The sequence below is a fragment of the Geospiza fortis genome, unplaced genomic scaffold (assembly GCF_000277835.1).
Source record: "Geospiza fortis unplaced genomic scaffold, GeoFor_1.0 scaffold66, whole genome shotgun sequence".
Lineage (NCBI taxonomy): Eukaryota > Metazoa > Chordata > Aves > Passeriformes > Thraupidae > Geospiza > Geospiza fortis.
The window spans coordinates 9,564,811-9,587,146 of record NW_005054312.1 but is presented as its reverse complement, the minus strand read 5'-3'; the positions used below and the strand labels follow the sequence as shown (position 1 = coordinate 9,587,146).

The 22,336-nt window shown below is 42.3% G+C and overlaps 1 protein-coding gene across 2 annotated transcripts in view; it reads right to left on the bottom strand.

The window, feature by feature from the left end:
• Nucleotides 1-9,236: 9,236 nt before the first annotated feature.
• Nucleotides 9,237-22,336, bottom strand: part of AP2A2 (adaptor related protein complex 2 subunit alpha 2) — a 31,142-nt gene continuing 18,042 nt past the window's right edge. For both annotated transcript variants that reach the window (XM_031055698.1, XM_031055699.1), the window contains exons 13-21: nt 21,693-21,866; nt 19,647-19,810; nt 16,903-16,985; nt 16,068-16,157; nt 15,163-15,286; nt 14,285-14,401; nt 14,037-14,106; nt 12,706-12,840; nt 9,237-11,910 (exon numbers count right to left, since the gene is read on the bottom strand). In XM_031055698.1, coding sequence (XP_030911558.1) covers nt 11,833-11,910; nt 12,706-12,840; nt 14,037-14,106; nt 14,285-14,401; nt 15,163-15,286; nt 16,068-16,157; nt 16,903-16,985; nt 19,647-19,810; nt 21,693-21,866 — 1,035 coding nt within the window. In that variant the 3' untranslated portion in view covers nt 9,237-11,832. The remainder of the gene's footprint in view (nt 11,911-12,705; nt 12,841-14,036; nt 14,107-14,284; nt 14,402-15,162; nt 15,287-16,067; nt 16,158-16,902; nt 16,986-19,646; nt 19,811-21,692; nt 21,867-22,336) is intronic.

Here is a 22,336-nt window from a genome sequence, read left to right as displayed (position 1 = left end):
CACTGCCACCTTCTCCACAGCCTCCTCCACAGCAGCTCCCAGCACCAGCCCCAGGCCCACACCTACAACCCTGAGGCCCAGGCCTTCTTCCCCAACAACCAGTGCTGCAAAGGAGTCTCCTGTCACAGAGTCCTCTGCACCCACCACGGCCAAAACCAGCACGCTGCCATCACCTGCTTCTTCTCCCTCCTCAACTGTGTCCTCAACATGGCTCAGCTCTGCACATCGTGGTGAGGCTCCCTCCTACCAATCCTGCTATTTCCTCCTGCTCTCCCATTTCCCTTCTTAGTTTCCAATTGCAAAGGCTGCTTGCAGAGTTGTTTTAATTTTTGATTACCATTCCCCCTTCTCTCTGCATTAGATCACTGGCATGGCTCTGCTTAGTTAGTGCTCTGGGACACTGGTCTCTCCCATGGAGTCTGAACTGCCAGTCTCACAAGGGACTGTGTTTAAGCTCTCCCTGTTCCCTGAAGGGACACATGCATATTCACACAGGGTCCTCTCCCAGGAATTGGTAGTGGGATGCTGCCTGTTGGAAGGCACTCTATCCATTTCCTCCCTTTTTAAAACAGAAACCAGACAGCTTGTAGACAGGACACACAGTCTCAGTGCTCCCTTTTTCCCAGGGAATACTCAGTGCAGCACAGCCCTGCTGTTTTTGTTCATATCCTAAATATGAGGCCTCTGACCGCCTCCATTTCAACTTTTGCTGCCCTCATCCTCAAAACCTCTCTGCTTTACTTCCAGCAGCCTTCACCCACGGCCAGACAGTGGCTTGTGGAGAAGACTCACAATCCCAGTGTTCCTTTTTTCCCAGAAATACTCACTATAGCATTAGCATTCCATTTTAAATTCTATCCACAATCTGAGTCCTCTGAGCACCTCCATTTCCTCCTCTTGTCATCATGCACAACTGACCTGTTTTCTACCTGGCAGCCTTCACTCTTGAACAGTCAACTCTGCCACACATTGGGCCACCTGTGACTACAGAGAAGACCACAGCTGCTACCTCCATCAGCAGCACCTCCAAGACCTCTGTCTCCACAGGAGCCAGCCCGCCAAGCAGCACAGAAGCCCCTCTGGAAACAGCCTCTCCACATCCCAGCTCTCCACCTGCCCCCAGCAGCCCACTCAGCACCCGGCTGCCCTCCACTGCCACCACTTCCACAGCCTCCTCCACAGCAGCTCCCAGCACCAGCCCCAGGCCCACACCTACAACCCTGAGGCCCAGGGCTTCTTCCCCAACAACCAGTGCTGCAAAGGAGTCTCCTGTCACAGAGTCCTCTGCACCCACCACGGCCAAAACCAGCACGCTGCCATCACCTGCTTCTTCTCCCTCCTCAACTGTGTCCTCAACATGGCTCAGCTCTGCACATCGTGGTGAGGCTCCCTCCTACCAATCCTGCTATTTCCTCCTGCTCTCCCATTTCCCTTCTTAGTTTCCAATTGCAAAGGCTGCTTGCAGAGTTGTTTTAATTTTTGATTACCATTCCCCCTTCTCTCTGCATTAGATCACTGGCATGGCTCTGCTTAGTTAGTGCTCTGGGACACTGGTCTCTCCCATGGAGTCTGAACTGCCAGTCTCACAAGGGACTGTGTTTAAGCTCTCCCTGTTCCCTGAAGGGACACATGCATATTCACACAGGGTCCTCTCCCAGGAATTGGTAGTGGGATGCTGCCTGTTGGAAGGCACTCTATCCATTTCCTCCCTTTTTAAAACAGAAACCAGACAGCTTGTAGACAGGACACACAGTCTCAGTGCTCCCTTTTTCCCAGGGAATACTCAGTGCAGCACAGCCCTGCTGTTTTTGTTCATATCCTAAATATGAGGCCTCTGACCGCCTCCATTTCAACTTTTGCTGCCCTCATCCTCAAAACCTCTCTGCTTTACTTCCAGCAGCCTTCACCCACAAACAGTCAACTGTGCCTCACATTGGGCCACCTGTGACCACAGAGAAGACCACAGCCACCACCTCCATCAGCAGCACCTCCAGGACCTCTTTCTCCACAGGGAGCAACCCACCAAGCAGCACAGAAGCCCCTCTGGAAACAGCCTCTCCACATCCCAGCTCTCCACCTGCCCCCAGCAGCCCGCTCAGCACCCGGCTGCCCTCCACTGCCACCACTTCCACAGCCTCCTCCACAGCGGCTCCCAGCACCAGCCCCAGGCCCACACCTACAACCCTGAGGCCCAGGCTTTCTTCCCCAACAACCAGTGCTGCAAAGGAGTCTCCTGTCACAGAGTCCTCTGCACCCACCACGGCCAAAACCAGCACGCTGCCATCACCTGCTTCTTCTCCCTCCTCAACTGTGTCCTCAACATGGCTCAGCTCCTCACAGCCTGGTAAGGCTCCTTCCGATCCATCCTGATGCTCCTTGCTGCTTTCCATTTTCATCTCTTCATTTCTATCAGAGCAGGTTGCTTGCAAAGTTGTTTTATTTTTTGCTCTCCTTTCGCATTTCTTTTTGCATCAGCATAGTGGAATGACCATTCTCTTCATTATGGCCCCGGAAAAGGTCACTCCCATGTAGCATGGCCTGCCAGTCTTGGAGAGGCAGTCCTTACGCAGTTCTTGTTCCTTGAAAGGACATGAACATTCAGAAAGGCCATCTTCCAGGAAGAGGAAGAGAGATCTTGCCCCTAGGAGGGCACCCTGTCCATTTTATCCCATTCAAGGGGGATGTAAGGAACAGCTTGTGGACAGACACAGTTCTAGTCCTCCCTCAAACTTCAGAATAGTCACTGCAGTACAGGAGATCTGGCTTTCCTTTTGCTCACAGTCTGAATCTTCAACCAACCATCTTTGCTTTCCCGTTCTGCCCTTATCCACAACTGACGTGTGCTTCCCTCCTGGCAGCCATCACCCACAAACAGTCAACTGTGCCACACATCGGGCCGCCTGTGACCACGCACAAGACCATGGCCACCACCTCCATCAGCAGCACCTCCAAGAGCTCTGTCTCCACAGGAGCCAGCCCGCCAAGCAGCACAGAAGCCCCTCTGGAAACAGCCTCTCCACATCTCAGCTCTCCACCTGCCCCCAGCAGCCCACTCAGCACCCGGCTGCCCTCCACTGCCACCACTTCCACAGCCTCCTCCACAGCAGCTCCCAGCACCAGCCCCAGGCCCACACCTACAACCCTGAGGCCCAGGCCTTCTTCCCCAACAACCAGTGCTGCAAAGGAGTCTCCTGTCACAGAGTCCTCTGCACCTACCACGGCCAAAACCAGCACGCTGCCATCACCTGCTTCTTCTCCCTCCTCAACTGTGTCCTCAACATGGCTCAGCTCCTCACAGCCTGGTAAGGCTCCTTCCTAAGCATCCTTTTCCTCCTTGCTCTTTCTAGCTCTCCTCCTTTCTGTCACTTGACCGATCCTCCCTATTTCCACTGTTTCTTTCAAAAACCACATGCCAGTTCTGCATTTGTGTGGCTGCTTACCCCTCCATTACTTTGCAATCGACCAGTTTGGTTTCCCAATGTATTCTTGGGCTTGTGCACTTGGTCTGCCTGGGACAGAGCTCATTATTGTTCCCAGCAGGCTCCTGGTACTGTGTTCAGATGTGAGTCCCAGCCAGTGTTGATGGCGCACAAGTGCTTTGGTGATTGAACAGGAGTGCCAGCTCCACCCCTGGGCCTCCTCTGTTTGTCCTTCTGCCAGCCAGAGAGTGGGCATGGGGTGGTCACGAGTCCATCAGGGACACAGCCTGCATAGCTGGCCCAAAGCCAGTGTCCAAGGAGACACTGCATGCCACAGAATATCATGCTGAGCTGTACAGTGGGAGAGTAGGGCAGTTACTACCAGGTAGCCATTGCTTGGATACTGGCTGGATAGTGGCAAGTGGTGCAATGTGGTGAGTGACTGCCTTTGCATCTCATAGGTGGATCCTCATTTGGTTTTTAATTTCTTCATTTCGGAAATCTGTCTCTCTCTGGATATGCGTATGTGTTCCTGCTTTGGCTTTTCTGATTCTCTCCTCATGTCTGAGCAAGGGGAGAGAAGAAGTGTCCAGGTGGGCATTCTCAATTTTACCTGTGCCTTCCTCCTGGCAGCCATCACCCATCAACAGTCAGCTGTGCCACACATTGCGCCACCTGTGACCACGCACCAGACCACAGCCACCACCTCCATCAGCAGCACCTCCAAGACCTCAGTCTCCACAGAAGTGCCTCTGGAAACCTCTCCAAATCCTAGCTCTCTGCCTGCCCCCAGCAGCCCACTCAGCACCCAGCTGCCATCCACTGCCACATCTCCATTCTCTTCTGCTTTGGCCTCAACCATCAGCACAACGTCTGTGCCTACATCCCTGACTACTTCCGCATTTAGGTCTGCTGAGAGCACTACACATCCTTACTTCCAAAACACCACATCGACTCCACATGGCAAAACATCTTCCTTCACTGTCCCTACCAGTATCTCTGCCCAGTCTAGGCCAGCGTTGATCCCAACTGTTTTGTCTACAACTACTACCTTTGCTCCCCATGTTATCACGACAGCTTCTACAAAGTCAGTTGAACAGAGTTCCCTGCGAACAACAACACTGACCACTGCCCGCACGACATCATCTCCTCCTCTCACCTCTGGACTTTCAACATCCCTGTCCTCTGTTGCGCCATCAACAGTGCCACACGGTAGTGTATCCCCATATCATTTCCTCTGTCATGGATTTGCTTTGAATGCCTTTTTTTTTTTGATGAGTGTATGAATTTTCTTTATGTATCCTTTGACTATGATCATGTTTGTACCCATTGGCTCATCTTTTTTGTCCTTTCTGCAGTTACTTTTCTATTGTCTGACTTCTTAGATTTCATATAGGTTCCCTGCTATTCAATATTTTAAACATTAAGAAGTGTGAGTTAAAGAGTCTAACAGGATGCACTTCAGGAGAGCCACAGAACCTTCACTCTCATCTTAAAAAGCAGTGTAAGAAACTTCTTATTGGAACAGGCTATCCCCTCATTACCCTGCAGCCTTCCTTTTAGCTCTCACATGCTTTACACACTTGGGCATATAGATACAGCATCTTAGTCTACTGCCCAGTTAGTAGTTCTCTTATTTTCCAATAAAAAAAAATCCCAAAGTCATACTACAGCATTAACTGAGCCTCCCCTGCAATAATGTTCAATAATCTATAACCTTTCTCTCAGCAGAGGGCCTGACTGTGCTTAAAAGATCATTGTGCAGGATCAGGTGTGAGCAGTGTATGAATTGCCTTCATAATTTTCAACATCTTTGTCTCCTTAATATAAACTTCAAACACTGTCTTTGAACTCATTGGAAAACTTGTGTTTTCAGTCAGCTTTCTGCTTCATAAAGTGCTTAGTGTGGTGCTTCAAGGCAGGGGAAAATATAACACTGAACATAGAATTGTCATCTAACATGTAGCATTACACATTCTCCCTAACAAGGCAAGTTGTGAACTTCTGGCTACCTATAAATATATCCTTAAAATGAGTAAATTAAGCAGTTTTCAAATAAGTAAAGTCTGTGAACCAGAAATAATTCTACCAGAATGAGCCAGCTGGTTTTTCTCTTTGCATCTTTGTGTTCTCAGCATAGGATTAGTTTTTCCATGCTGGACTGAATGTGTACTATATTCTTAACTGGATTTTTTTGCTCATTTGTAATTCCAACAACTTCTGTTTTCTTAAAAAAGAAATTTATTCTTTTCTTTTGTTGTCCTCCAGGGTAAGCCTCTCCTGAAACTTTAGTGCCCAGTTTAAAATCTTCTCTTGCTGTGTAGCTCACTTGTGACTTGTTAATTATCTCATGCAATAAGAATGGTTTCCCAGGAAACCAAATATGGAGGCTTTGGGCACCTAACAAAGGTCACTCAAGAAGACCAAGATGAATTATAGCAGAAATTTTTTCTTTTTACATTTGACAGAGCGTTGTCGAGAAGTTGAATATGAAGAAGAAATAACTTACAAAGGCTGTTCCACAAATGTCACTTTGAGCCGTTGTGAAGGATCATGTCCCTCTTCAACAAAGTAAGGATAACTGAGGCTGTACAGTACTAAAGTTGTTTTCCTTATTTGGTCATCTCTAAGTAGGGAAATTCATGAACAACTGTGCCTTTATAATTCAGGGAGGAAAATGTGGTTAGCATCCACCCAGCAATGTACAATGTTGCTGTATAAACTGGTTAATAGCAACAATAAGGTCATTAATTACGCAGGGATTTACATCTAATCAAGGAAGGTCATCTCACTTCCTTAAGTTTTTGTTGTTTTGCTTTTAAAAAAAAGCCAGACATCAATACTCCAGGTTTGGAGGGCTATTTTGTTGTTTTTGATGGTTGGGGGTTTGGTTTTGTTTGTTTGTTTTTTAAAGACTGAAAAAGTGGTTTAGACTTTATAAATACCTATTTCAAATAGCTAAGGTAGTAAAGTAAGAAATTTCATCTAAGGTAACTAATGCCACTTCAGTTGTCTCATAACATGCTCCTAGTACTGCAATTCAGGTATATTTTAGAACTACAAGGGTACTATCTGAGCCTGTGCAGTTCTGCTCCCCATTAGGAGAATTTGACAGGAAGTCAAGGCTTCAATACAAGTAAACATTGCAGCAGTATTAGAGTTCAGTTACTGGGGGCTGGGGGGGAAGTTATATTCCCAACAATCCAAGCCAATACAATGTTCAAGAATGGAAAACAATGAAGGGTTCTGCTTTTGCAGAACTAATTTAGGAACTAGTTTAAATTAATCCTTATGCTAAAAATTGTCCCCTTCAAAGCAAATTCAAGCATCCCCCAGCATTTTGAAAACTGAGCGACTGACCTTGTATGCTGAGTTGACAAAAGGGCTGTGAAACCTGGAGGAAGACTTTTAGAGTTAAGGTTTATCTCAATTGCTAAGAAAGTTGTGTTAAAACCCAGTTTTAACTGAAACCAAGAAAACTTTTCTCCGTTTCAAAAGTGGGTTTTCAAAAAAACATTTTTTCCCTTAACTCACTTTTCCCCATACCTGAGTTCTGGCCTGTTATCAAAACAGTTTCCCACTGACAGAGAAAGGCAGAACCAAGGCCAGCAGGAGGCTGAACATGGCCAGGAATCAACAGCCTGAGAACTGCAGTACTAAAAGGACAGACTCAAATCCTTACCTGCCTATTCAAGCTCTCACTTCACCTACCTGTGCTGTGAATTCAGCAATTAAGTGCAAGTCTTCTACCTTGTTAGCTGACTTCAAACTCAGAACTGGCATCATACAGCCACCACCTCAGATTCCAGCACTAACTGTGCAGTGGGAGAAAGGGGTTTTCTTTGCTCTGTGAACTGCAAAAGGAACACACACAATTCAGCATCTGCAAAAGAGACCTTCTGTAAACTCTAAGTAGTCCAGTGCACAGCTTTAACAAATTTAATTCCTAGGTACTTTACAAATATTCAGAAGGCCAAAAAGAGACCAGGGGAATCAAATTCTATTAGTTTTCCAGTGAGGCCTGAGGCCTAACAGATGATGAGATCATAGAATCACAGACTAGCCTGAGCTGGAAAGGACCCACAAGGATCATCAAGTTCATCCTGTTCTAAAATGGAAGGCAGCAGCTGAGTACACCAGAGTTTCTGCGTCATGAGAACTTAAAATGGAATCATTTCCCACATTATTTGTAGTCTTGCAGTTGACAGAACCATTCAACTGAGGGCTGTGCTCTTTCCTCTAAACATCTCACCATAGGAAAGAAAGAAGTTCATTGAAAGAAGTTCACTTGAAAGGCTGTGAGCCTAAAATGCTGTAAACAAATGCCAACTGATTATCCCTCCCTTCCACACAGGCTGGATGTTGAGAAGATGATGGTCATCACAACATGTGGCTGCTGTAGGCCACTTGAACTTCTTAAGAAGCAATTCCAACTGCCATGCCAAGACCCAGATAACCCTGGAAGAAGGCTGACCACAGAAATAATTGCTTTTAGTGGCTGTGTGTGTAACTTCGACAGTTGCACACACTAGCCAGACCTGATGGCTGCAGATACCATTTTTTGTAATTAAACCCTGATCACAAGTTAATCCTTCCACAGCTCATTGCTGGGTTCTCTTGTACTGATTACACAGGACAGCCTTGCTGTCACACTGCCTGAGCAGCTGCCTGGACTACCAATGGAGTCACCAGATAAATTATTCCTGATCAGGAGCAGGGTGGGGTGCACAGGAGGAAAGAAAGAACAGGCACAGAAATAAAGAACAAGCTGAGGGTGGCAATCAGGAGGGAAGACAAGAAACTGTTTGGCCTTGCTCAGAGTGATTTATTCAACCAGAGGCTAAAACCTGGCCCATGCACTGGGCAGTATCAGAAATTTGATGTTCAAATAAAGTAGAAGGAACTGAATTTGCTAACTTCTTTCTCCTTATTTGACCAATTATTTTAACTGAAAAATAGTCTGTTAGGTTCACTACAGTCAATTTGACCCTGTGGAAGAGCACACTACTTGAGTGGGAGAGGGGAAGTGACCTGTTCCCTGCCTTTGAAGGTGAACACAGCATGTCTCATCATCCACAGATGACAGGGTTGGAAAGCAAGGTGCTACACGACCCAAAGGTGAATGGTGAGGTTTCCACAAGCACCCTTAGTATGGTGGGACATTTCCAGAAAGGTAACTAACACACACATGGAGCAGCTTTGGGATAAAGCAGGAAGCTGAAGGCATTTCTCGGCAAGAAATCAAAGCCCACACCCATCTTCCAGGATACAAGTGGTTCAGTCACAAGCAATTTCTACTTGCTGCAACTCCAGACAACCTTTACTTTGTTAAAAAGCTATATGATTGCAGAAGAGCTCAGAGTGCCCTTTTTTCCCTTTTAGCAAATGTAAGAGAAGAACCTGAAGCATACATTTAAAGCTTATGTGGTTATTTAGTAGTTTAGATTACTCTTCTTCTACAGTGCCATCAACCCTGCATCCAATACATGTGTGTGCTGCTTAGCCTCAACCCCACTATTAGTGCAGTTTACTGCAGCAAGCACTGCTCATGTACTTACTGCTGTTAAACACTCTAGGGAGAAACATTTGACACCTGGGGCTTTTTAAAAATAGAGTATTTATAACTTGTAACCAAATAAGAGCAAAATCAAACTCACTCACTGGAGGAGCAGAAATCCATAGAGCAGGTAAGACTCCAGTGAACAAACCCACTAGTGTTTCTCAGAGAAGAATCACAGCAATTGTGTTCCACAACAACCATTCCACAAGAGTATTTTTTATGCCTTCATGCCCCCAGACAAAAAAAGGACAGTTTCATCACTGGTCTAATCATTTATTTAATCTTAATATGTTCTTCTGATGAATATAGTCTAATATATAGTCTTCTATATGAAAATTCTCCACTTAATTTGACAGAACTTTGTTTTATACAAATAAGACAATCACCATAAATGTTACATACTGGAGTGTAGGTCAAGAATGAACATAGGCTACCTGTTTTGCTATTCAGTTATTTTCACATGTCAATGCCTGAAAATACTGCACTTAAAAACAATAACACTGTTTACTGCAGAAATTACTTTGTCTGCTTGACAGGATACATCACTGGTAAGTTAACCATCATTCACAAAAAAAATAAAATCAAGTATTTGTCTTTAATTTGTTCACTTTTCTGCTCATGGCTTCATTGAGCTGACACTGAATACAAAGAGTGAACAGTCATAAGCTTAACACAGTCACCACTGAAAAGACACTTTCCCTTACCCCCCCTTCTTCCCACATTTTAATGCACACTTTAGCACAGCTTGAACCAAAGCAAAGTGAAATAAAGTAGTGCAGTGTCTCAAGGTGTCCTTTAATGAGGGCACAGAACATTGTTCAGGGGGACAGATATACAACAGGATTTGGAAAATACAAAAGAGAACCTCCTCCTCTGTCTTTGCTAAGACTCCCTTTAGTTCAGCACATCAGATTTTAACAGAGCAGCCAAGAACATGGTTAACATAACAGGACTAATAATGAGACACAGAACATCATGAAGCCAAAACAAAAGGTATTCCATCAGTATTTGCCAACTGCCCAGCCTGACCGCAGGAACCACTCACCAAGATTTTCAGTGACAATATTTATGATTTAAGAGTCTTAAGTAAGAAGAATTTGAAAGGCCTTAAAGGGGCCAATTGTTCAAGAGAACTTTTGCAGTAAGACCAGGCCTTTAGCCTAGTTTTCAGCCATAATATCCAGTTACCAGCAATTTCTGGAAAAACAAAACACATCCCCCAAAATCCACACATCACAGCCAAACCTTTGTTCCTCATTTTTCTCTTTTACTCAAGTACGATCAGGAGCCTTCAGCCAAACCAAGTGATAATCTCCCAGTTACATCATTTAAGCTCAAAGCACTGAAGACAAAAAGCAAGGCACACTCAGTCATGGAGAATCCTGTCCCCTGCTGAGCATGGGCAGCATGACAGCAGCCCCATTTAAATGTATTTTCAGTGTCACCACCATGACTCGACACCTTCATTTCCTGGGCACATTTGCCTGTATGTGTTCTGACACAGCAGTCCCAGGCTTCCTTTCAGTGACCATGAGGAAATCTTGACCTGAGGTTCCCTTCTCCTGTCAGCAGGAGCTGATTTTGTTCACCATGATCTGTAGCTCTTGCTGACACCAGCCCAGGGTTTCTAACTGGGCCACCTCACCTGCTTTGGTTTAGCAGCTTCTGTTGCACCTCAAGGCTTGAGGAGCGTGAGCCAAAGTTTCTGTCCACTGACTTCTGCAGAGAGGCTGCAAAGAGTTTGATGTGAAACAAGGTATAAAGACATCGGCTGTAGAAACCTCTACAAAGCTGGACACTTTTGGGTTTTCTACTTTCAGTTTCAACAGAAGTTTTCTATACCATGTTGGACATTTTTACCACTGACAGAAAGGAAACTGCTTAGGTATCAGTTATTCAACTCTTGGGTCTGAACATTAATATACACTGGGGAAAAGATATTGATTAAATTACATTTTCACCTATGAGTGCATGCCTTACAGCCCTTCAAGGGCCCATTTCTTCCCACTTCTTTTATACAACACTAGTTTCTGCAGTTAATTGTATCACATGATTAGGACTATTACTTGTCAAGTCTGATGGCAAACAGAAAAAACATAGAACAGAATATTTAACTTCACTGAGAAACAACGAACAAGTATATACTCATTCACCCCCTAGCAGAGAAGCTCACCTCATGAATGGAGATAAGCAGGAGGATTAAGAATAGCTTTTGTGTTCAATCCAAAGATCAGAAAACATTAGGATGTAAAATATTACACGATTAATACCTTTAAGACTCTGGTCCTGTGGCATTTTTCAAATACAAGGACTGGTGACTCAACATAAATGTTCACTTTAATGAGATTCAAACACATCTTCAAATCTGCCCTTCCATCCAGTACACAACTCGTGGCAATGTTTAACTTTACAAAGTTTTGACTCTACATTAGCATGGGAATTAACCTTCCTGAGCAGCAGTACACTGTTTTCTTTCAGCTCAGAGCAGAGGAAGTATCTCTTAAAGGTACTGAAGCAGAAGGTTTTTGAGCTATTTTGAGCTGAAATCCTTGCTTGCCACAACGAAAACCATTTCCCTTCAACAAGTTTAAAAGCCTGACCTCTGCAAAAAAAGGAGCAAAAGACAGCCCTCCCACCCTTTATGTAACACACTAAAAGCCATTTTTAATGGAAAAGTCACTTCCCTGTACTGTACATTTTATAGTCTTAATTTCAAACAAGGGTCAAGTCCTATTAAGGCAGGGAGCTGGTATTGGTTAACATTGCAGTACTCAGACAGTGATGTACAAGACATTTATTTGCAGTATGATGACAGTGATATAAGTGGAAAAACCAAAACTGACATGGTTAATATTAAAACTGTTCTGACAGCAATTCACATAATCTCTGAGATACAGCTTCTTTACTTGTTCGTAGTGTGAGCCTATACATCTGAAAAAGAACATAAAATACTATTTAAACAGTTTGGCATTAAAGGAATGCACAGTCAACAGTGAAAACTAACAGTTACCTCTTACTTGCTCTGTAAGCTTTGTTAGGAAAAAGATCTCAAAATACTCAGAGGCAGCAAGCCACTGAGCATCACAGTTTTTCCAAACCACTGGCTGAACCAACCCTATCTTCAAACCCTTTTTGAGAATGGCTGAACCAACCCTATCTTCAAACCCTTGTTGAGAATTACTGTTACTCAAGTATTTTTGGGCTTTAACAGAAAGGTGTTGTCCAGAATATCTGTTAAAGAGGAGCAAATGCTGTGGAAAAGTCTAAAGACCCTGTACAACCACTTCTTCAGGGAACAGAAGACACAACCACCCAAACCCTATTTTTAATCCTCAGTTCATTTTGGTAACACCTCTGTCAAAAAACCTTTAGTAAAAATACTCTAAACATTGTACTCAGTGCCTTATGCTTTCATCTTTTAGCCTATTACTCTTTTAATCATTTAAAGTAGCAAAAGGAAGCATACTTAATGTGGTCCAAAGTGCACAAGACAGTCTGGAATATTATAACCATCTCTTCCAAGAGGAAAAGAGAATTACTCTGAAGAAGCAGCTTACCCAGCTGGGCTGAGACCAGCTGCTACAATTTAATTTCTTGTTGGAGTCTGCAGTCATAAGCAGCTATAGCAATAGTGATTTTTAAATATCTTAAAGGAGTTTCAGATACACAGAGGTATTTAGTTGAAATGAGAACTTGTATCTAAGCTGGAGATAGTTACACAGATACCTGTGCCTGGAGGTTGGGTTCAAGGCGCAGCAAGCATCCAATCTGAGTGGTTTTTGTGTGTATGATACCAGCACCAACAAAGTTAGCAGGATTGGGATCTACCTCCTCAAGCAGGGCTGATCCAAATCCAATTATCTGTGAAAGAAACCAAGATGATTTAGATGTGGGGAGAGGAGGACATAAATACCAAGTATAGACAAACAGTCACCATCAAATAGCAAAACAAGGAGGAAACTAATTTTGAAGTCTTCAAGACTACTTCGTTACCACAAATTTTTGAAGGTTGACCCTGATAAGTGTGCTATTCTGTAAATAAGGCTCTTTTCAAAAGCAACTGAGAAGCAAGTTAAGATTTAACATCAGTCTTCCCCAGTTTGGATACAGCCATTCCTGTACACAGTCACCGTTCCTGTTACACATTGCTGTTACAGTCACTTCCGTTTTGCCTAACACAGCCAAAAAGTCACTTCCTTTTCTAACCAGTACCTCAAGTATAAATTAAGGCTTGAATTATCTGCCAATTCAGTTTTAAGCAGTGAAACAGTGCTTTCTTAAACAGCTTCAAGTCTCCAGCTGCCACTTAAGACTGCATCTAATTCAAACCACAGCTAGAAGCTGTCCATTCAACTCAGCACTGCCATGACCAGTCACTTTCACTGGATGATCCAACTGCCATATAAACAAAAATGCATAAAGTTTGCTTATACCATGTGCTAATTTGGGCTGGGATAGAGTTAATTTTCTTCTTAGCAGCTGGTATGGGGCTGTGTTTTAGATTTCTGAAAGAGTTGATAACACAGGGATGTTTTAGTTATCACTGAGCAGGGGTTACACAGAGCCAAGGTCTTTTCTGCTCCTCAGAGTGAGGAAGGTCTTTTCTCCTCCCCATGAGTGAGGAAGCTGGGATGCACAAGGAGCTGGGACAGGACACAGCCAGGACAGCTGAACAGTGGGATATCCCATACTGTAAGGTGTGCTGGCACAGAATATAAGGCTGGGATAGGAAAGGAGGATGTTCACAGTGGTGTTGTTTTGCCTTCCCAAGTAACTGTTAAACCCGATGGAGACCTGCTGCCCTGGGGATGGCCAAACACCTCCCTGCCAATGGGAAGCACCAAATTAATTCTTTGCTTTGCTTGTGTGCATGGCTTTTCTTTTACCTACTGAACTCTCTTTACCTCAACCCACACGTTTTTACCCTTATTCTCTGTACCATTCCACTGGAGAAGAGTCAGCAAATGTCTGTGTGGTGCTAGGTGCCAGCTGGGGTTAAAACATGACCTGCTACTGCCCTGTACACTATGAATTAAAAATATCACACCACCACCCACCTTTGCTTTTGTGATCTCTGCATCCATCGGGTGCTTTGCTTTGAAGATATTCTGTACTTCCTGTTTGGGACTGCAAGACAAGGCAAGACAAATACATTATGAACAGCATTTCCAGTAGCAATTAATTCTACTGAGAGAGCTCATGGCTTACAGGGTTGAGTATGGGATGAGGCACTGCACCAGCTACATTCACAATATGCCTTCCTCCTCCCTTGCCCACCACAAGAGGCCCCAGTATGGAGTCTTACTTGCTCAGCTGCTTCCAACGCTGAAAAAAGTCTTGAGAAGACATCTCTGTTGGCTGGAAAAATTTATTCAGAGTGATGGGTAATTTTACTGAAAGATTTTGAAATGTTCCACCGTACCTGCAGATGGAAGAGAAAAACCACAGTGCATATGTGGCAGCCTCAGCAGTGTCAGCAGAAATCAACACAGCAACTGAGGAACTGTTTATGATCAAAATCCATCAACTGCACATGACATTTCTAATATACAGTTTCAATCCACTGTTAAATACATTTATTTTCTCTCCTTAGATGGCCATAGATGAATTGGCAGAATTGCTTATAAGGTTCTCAGTTTTAGCATAGGTTTATCCTTCTAGATAGCACCCTAAGGGGCAAAAATACATCCTTGTGAAAACATACCAATAAAAACCAGTTTAGACTAGAAAAACAGCATGTAGCTCAGAGCTCAGGCTTTTATAAAGCTGAGCTGATGTTGAGTGGACAGAACAAGAGTCTATTTCTGGTTGCATACACTTCCAGGCCAAGTTATTTGCAGAAATGTTCTTGGTTTCCAGAAGGGAGAAGTTACTGCATATATTCCTGTCAAGATTTCTTAAACAAACAGGAAGACTGCTGTTTTATATAGATAGCAGAGACAGAAGTCATGGAGACATTTTATCAGTAGCTGCTTCTTGACTGTTTGGTTTGTCTGGGGTTTTAAACCACATTGTTCCAAGTGGATTCTCCCTAGCACCTTAAAGCTTAATTAGATCAAATTTTCAAGTTGTCTACCCAAGAGAGCTTTTTGTGTCCATATTTTGCATTTTGGTCACAGGGCCATGCCAAATTTAACATCTTTCATCCAATTAATTCACTAACATTTGAATCCTTTGTTTTACCTGAACTGAATGTTCAGGATCGGAGCTTCCATGAAGTCTGACACACATTCGATGTGCACAACCTGCTGACCCTGTGCACCTCCATCCACTGTGGGGTCAACAGGTTTTGTCTGAAGATTCAGGCGTAGAAAAGTTGTTAAGGAAACAGATCAATGAACTGATAATATAAAAAATGCAAATCTTCCAAGAAACTCTATGAGAAATTAACATCATGTTTCCACCTATTCTCTGTGTGCTACTAAACATTTAAAGCTCAGGTTTTTTTGTACAGGAAAAGAGTTTGTGGGGTTTTTCATACTGACACATATACAAGCAATAACTCTGAAAATTCTCAGTTAATTGGATATTCTTAAAGAAAGATGCCCTTAAAAAGGTGTGAAGGCACAGAGACTTCACAATAAAAGCCACAGCACTATGTTGAACATGGCAGAGATGCCTTGAGTCAAACAAGCCTGATTACTTAATCTCCCAGAAATCCTAAATTTGCAACACCAAGCATGAGGGACCAGCCATGAATTAAGTACCATCACCTTGGCATACATGTATTCCATCTCCATGTCAAGTTTTAGGTTATCTGCTAATGCAGTACTCGAAGGACACATTTCTACCTCTGTTGCTTCATGTCAGTGGCGAAAGCTACAGTTCCAGTACATAGTTATTCAGCTTAACTTCTTGTTCTATCAAAAGTAAAATTTGTGTCTATATCCAGGGCTTTAAGGAAAGAATCTTCCATCCCTGCTCAAGACTTGATCTTCCTATGAGAACTTCAGAGAGCTATCAGCAAGTTTCTCATTTCTTCACGTTCAAGGACACCATGCCTTGATCCAACAGATTTATTATATTGTGCAGCAATAAACCACAAAAATCTAATAAGAACAGACAACTGCTACTACATTTAAGGATATTTGACTGAAGGTCATCTGAGCAGATTACTGTTGGAGTAAAATTCAAGAACTGTGTTGATGTCTTATTACCATAGAATATGAACATACGCCCTGGAAAGAGAAGAACGAGACATCAGAGTTTTCAGGTCATGTAATTGCATTGAACTACTCATGCTTCAATTCCCTAACAAATTGTCTTTCTACCTTTCTTTAAAACCACTTTTAAGAACAAAATACAGTTTACATGGTTTATCTCACCAAGACATTCACATTTCAAAATGCAGCAATTTAACCAAGCCATTAGATTTCTCCTACAGTAGCTGTCACAAAGGCAGTTAAATCATCAGTGAAGTCTTTCAATTGTTGGAGAATTTTGTTAACATGCTACTATGTCACCAAGAGTTTTACAGAAAGGGAGAAGCAAGAAATTCTATTGCTAGCCTGTGTTCAAATTCTATCTCCTTCCTAGATGGTTCCAGTATCCTGTGCATTCAATCACATCTGAAATGTATTGTGTTTCATATCATAACAATAAGCCATACTGCAAGATATAAATTTTGAGAAGAATGGTGCTTTATAAACCTGGCTGCACCAGCCATACAAACAGGCAGCATGAGCTGGAATGCTGGAGCTTAACACCCCTATTTCATATCAGCTACCAAAACAATAAAAAAAATTCAAGGAAGCAAGAGCCCACACAAAAGCCAGGGATGCACAACAGTGGGAGCTGTAAAACAGCTTAGGCCTATAATGCTATTTCCCTCTTCAGTAGCTGAAAAGTGAGTCCTGTCTGGAATATCATGCTAGCATTGTGATTGATAATGCAGACAGCCAACCACAGCACTACAGATCTTACCCAGGTTCTGTCGAAATTCAGATTTCAAGCCAATTTGTAGCAACTGATTTTCAAATAAGACTCCATTATTTTTACACACAAACCTAGGGGAAGAGAGGGAAAACATGTTTTAAATTGAGCCACATTAAACAATATTTAGAACCACAAAAATCAGGGTTTACACAGAGGATGAAGATTGCGGTTAACCTAGAATGCATCAATCTGTGAGAGAGGCCTTTGCAGAAAACTGCAGTTAGAAAAGACAATTTTACATCCAGAACCACCACTTGTAGGACACTAAAAGAACTGACATTTTTATTTGATAGGCTGTCTGAGAAACTATGAAGGAAACCACAATATGCTATATGCACACACACTGTCTAATAAAGGACCAGGCAACAGGATTTTTCTTTTTAGTCTGGAGAACTTCTGAAACTCATTAGGTTTGTGCAGAATTGAAAAGTTTGAAGCTTTGACTGTTTAAACCTGAAAGAAAAAAACCCTCCTTGTTTTATCATTTCTGTATCACCTAAGCCAACTAGAGATGTACATTTTCCATTTTGAGAGAGGAAGCCCATTCTCCAGTGATCTCAGTCCTTTCTATCATCCTTCACTTAAAAGTGGTCAGCAAACATCTGCCTTTGGCATCCAAGGCACTTAAAACACATTCCCAAATATTAGTACTTTTGACTGGTACTCTGTTTTTTATTTATTTCCAAATAGTTGCAAAAACTTAACATACAACTGGCATTGCCTCATTTTAGAGCAGTGTGTGATAGCACTGACTTGTAAAGAAGACTCTAACCTGTGTATTCATGAGCCTGTCACAAAATCCACAGCATCCACAGAGGTGTTCTAGTCACAAGTCTGACAGTACATGTTTCTCTAGTCTTGCTGGTATTAAGTTAATGAACAATATAGTTTTGCTTTATAACTATATTCTGGAAATTGCCCAGCCTTGCAAGGTTTTAGTATTGCTTACTTGTGAAAAAGCTCATCAGCATCATGCACAGTATCAGCTGGTTCCTCAGAAACTACCTCAGATGAAGCCAGGTCAGGGCTAGTTCAGGCAGCACAAAGGAAGAAAGGCAGTAGCGACAGAGACAGCAGGAGTTAGTAAAGACAGCTTAGAGCTTAGTTACTTCTTTTACCTCCTTCCTCAAAAATGGCACTGCTGAGCTTAATGCACGAGAAATTGATTAGCTGCCCTAGCTCAGTACCCTAGAAAGGTTTTAGGCATTAGGCAATGTTTTCCCCCACTTCTCTCCCCCATCCCACCCTGACTGTTAGAAAACAGCAATCCTTCACGAAGACAGCTGAAGGTGTTCAGTAAATGTAAACCTCTTACAGAACCAAGTCCTTTCAGGTGTTTAACTGTGTCAGCAAAAGTGTTTTAAGTTGAAAATCAAAAAGGTAAGCTGCATATTGACTACTACAAAGGTGTGCTTAAAAGCAGAGGCCTCATCAACCTTAGACACCCTTCTAATTACAGGTGCACAATCAGTACCTAAAAACACACAAGTATTAAGCATAGGCAAGAGTACACAGGCACACAGAGAATGACTTACCCAAGCAACAGATTAGAAACAAAAGTGACAACAGCACTAAGAAAAGGCAGGAAACTGTAAAAAGCAACTTCTCAGTATCATTAGAGAAGCATTTAATAATCTACAGAAAGATCAAGGAGTTGGGCATTGCTATACTTTCTTCTGCAGAGAGAGAAAACTCTTTTTATGTAACATTTGCTTAGGAAACTACTAGCATTGGTTCCTCTTTGTACCCTCTTAAAAAAAAAGCATGAACAAGCTTGTGTAGCTTCCTAAAGCCCTGGTTTTGTGTTGTATGATCAAGTATCACTACTGACCTTCCAGCAGAAGCACAGGATCAAGTATTAATCACTGCAAACCTGCAACAATGCATTGCCCAATATAAAATTTTGATGAAAGTGCCAATGATCCAGGCAGATCAGTTCCCCTAATTGTCTTTTATATTAAGATGCACTGAAAATTTGTTGTGCCAACATTCAAAATTTGGTCCTTGAAAACAGTAATATATTCTTATCCAGAAAGACAACTGATCTTAAAGACATTCTGTGATTTTATGCCGTTCATTCCCAAAAATTTAGCCAAATAACATTTGAGAGTAGCCACACGGACTTTTAATAATAATGGGTTAATAACACATTGTAGCTACACTGCACTTACTAATGTAATTGTAGTATCAAATCCCCTTAAAAAAAAAAAAAAGAAAACTACTTGTTCTTTATCCCCCTTTTCACACCCCTTTGTCAGACAGTAGAACAACTGAAGTGTAGCATTAAAATCTGGGAAGCAGTATCCTGGATACAATCCATCTCACTGTTTCAGCAGCAGCTTGCCGTAAGTGGAGAGACAAGAATACTTTATTAAAAGAAAATAAGAATAAATGTATTCATATCAGGACAGATAACCCCCACTTCAAGATGTATGGAGATGCACAAGCAGCTTAATTCAACAAAGCAGCAAAACCAACATGAAAACCAGACACTACTGTGTGGCAAATATCCTCAGGTTGAGTACTACAGGCTCAGTTTTTCCATTAGAAGAGATATTCAATAAAGACAGCACATCCAGCAGTGTCCAAGAACACCTCTCTTGCTGCAAAACTACCACCCAGGAATGCACTTAATATGCTGGAACAAAACCAAAAGTTATGTGTGTTTTTCCTTCAATCTTGTTTCAACAGACAAATTCTCCTTCAAATTCCTTTCAGGGTGACTTAATTACCTCGCAAAGTTGTCATCAGAACCAGGAGCAAGAGGTGCAACTGCAGAAGCTGAATCTGAAAATACATCCACGAGCAGGCTACCACTAGAGGAAGGTGGGGGAGCTGAATTGGTGACAGGGGCAGCACCCAGACCCAGCAGATCCGCCGATGGAGAAGGAGTAGACTAAGGAAGACAAGACACTCCGGTGTTACACTGCAACAAAACTACAACAAAGCTGTCTCGTTTGCATAGACAAATAAGCTATGGCACAGTGCCTCTCCCCACCCCAAATCAAGGTTTGAATGGATGTAAAAGGGTTCACAAATGCAGCAGCTGCCACGCTGAATTTCAACTTAAGGTCATTTACAGGTGTGGTTTTCTTTTTTTCCTTTGAAGAGAGTTATGTCCATCTAACCATTAAATAAAAGCAAAACCAAAATTCATCTGTCTAAAATCTGGTTCTGCAGAAGAAAAATGACAAAGATGACAGTTTTTCCCCCCTTCTCTTTTCCCATTAGTTTCAAGGGAAAGTAAGTATTGTAGGGAATAAAATTCCCATGTTGCTTTTCTTTCGTGAAGAATCCATCAAGAAAGCAAGTGGCTTTTACACAAAGCTAAATCACAGGTCATCACAGCATCTTTAAAATTGACTATCAGTTTAATCCTGGGTTTTTGAAGCCTAGCAAATCTTAGAAAGAATGCAAACCCAACCAGCAAAAATAGCAGAGCCTGTAGCCAGTTCAAGCTGCAAACACTAGAGGAAGAGACAAGATGTTTGAAGTGTTTTGTCCTCAAATAGAACAAATCAAGCAGCCAGGACACAGAATCATGCAACAGAGGCTGCATATATCTGCCCAAGTCGCATGCAAGTACAAAGCACAGAGTGTTAATCAAAATGGCCATGTATTAGACATTAGCAGCTTCCACTATGCGAGATAATCTGAGGATGAGTCATGAGATGCATTTGGATGAATCTGAAATCTTGTTTTTGTAAGCCAACTCCAAGTTATCATTTACTCCATACTGCCAAAAGACTTTAAGCAGCCAATCATTAAGACCAACTAAAAACAAAGTATGGACCTCAAATTTCTTAACATTTTTGCAGTCCAAACGAGATAAAGCCACTGGTGAAGGTAACACTGTGCAGTTTGTTACATGGCCACAACCCATAAAGTGAAGCTCGTAAAGCACAATGCAGTATTAACTGCCAGTCACTTCAATTTGGCATTCAAAGAAAATTTTGCAACTTTTCTGCTGGAAAGAGATTTCTTCCAGTCAAAACTGTTGCACTTGGAGTAGCTACTCTTATACACTGCAGTGACTAAGTAGTAAATTATTATGCTATAACAAACTGGGCAGGGAGCATGCTACAGTATTTCCTTCTCTAGATAATCTTCAATGGCATGTTAAATCTAATTACAGGTTATTCTAGGCATTAAAACCAGAAAGAAATATTACATTATGGGAAAAATTGATCCTACCAGCTTTAACTGACAATAAAATGAGAAGTTTCAGCTCAGAAGAAAAAAATCATGTGGACTTGTCAAGCACAACAGAACTCAAATAGTACTGTCAAATAAAAAGTAACAACTTTATATTAAGGACATCCTGATGAAGCTAAGTGTTGTCCACTTCTATTAAAAACAATAGCCCGAAACAAGATGCAAAACAACATGTTAGACAAAGCAGAAAAAACAGGTGATATTCTGAAATTCAAGTTAACGCCTTTTAAATATGATTTTATAAACCCACCCTCAGTGCAATTTCATCAACAAGGACCTTCACATCTCTAAAGTAACAGCAACATTTTTCAAATAACAACGTAAAAGGGAGTTTTATAGACTGCAGACAGTTCGTCCCCACTTACGTAAGATTTCCAAAGGAAAACTGCATCCAACCATGCAGCAAGGGGAAAGCAGCTGTATGTCCCCTGCTTTACAGCAAACACCCACAGCCTTAAGTTTCAGGTGGGAGGTTTTAAATCCCCAAAAAGCCACTTTATAAAACCAGCCTTTTCTCACTTGCACACCATCTAAATTAGTGAAATAACAGCTTTTAAACTCACAACAACACTGGCATTGACAGAGGCAGGTTCAGCACTTCCATTCATATCAGAGCTCCTCTCCTTTTTGATCTCTTCCAGGTCAGTAACTGTGCCTGGGCCTTTCTTCTTCTTCAGTTTAGCCAAAATGGAAGATTCCCTCTCTGGAAAGGGAGGCATTTCTTCCAACACTGTAGCCTTACCATAGAATAAAAAAGTATTAGTTAAACTTCAGAGAAAAAGCCAAACAAGCTTCTGAGTCTTTGAAGAGACACACCCTTATAGATTGCATAAAGCAAAAGCAGAAGTAGTTACCCACACAGAAAATTATTATGCAGTTTACTGTAGTGAGGGATTGATTGCTTTTTTGAAAGAAAAAATGCTTTAAAACTTTCTGAAGTCCTTCCAGAGCACTTGGTTAAGAAAACAGGAGCGTATCACTTCTCTGAAACAGTGCTATTAAATTTTAAAAAAGAAAATTTAAATAATTAGATCACAGCAGACCTAAGGGTCCTTAAATCAAGCAGACCTAGGCCTAAACCACAGAGAATACTCAAGTTTCTACCCAGACCTAAGCATTTATTAGATGTCAAAACCAAATGTGCAACGCCCTGCTCAGACCTGAGAGCACCAGGTTAAATCACTGAAATTCTAGAGATAAAAAATTA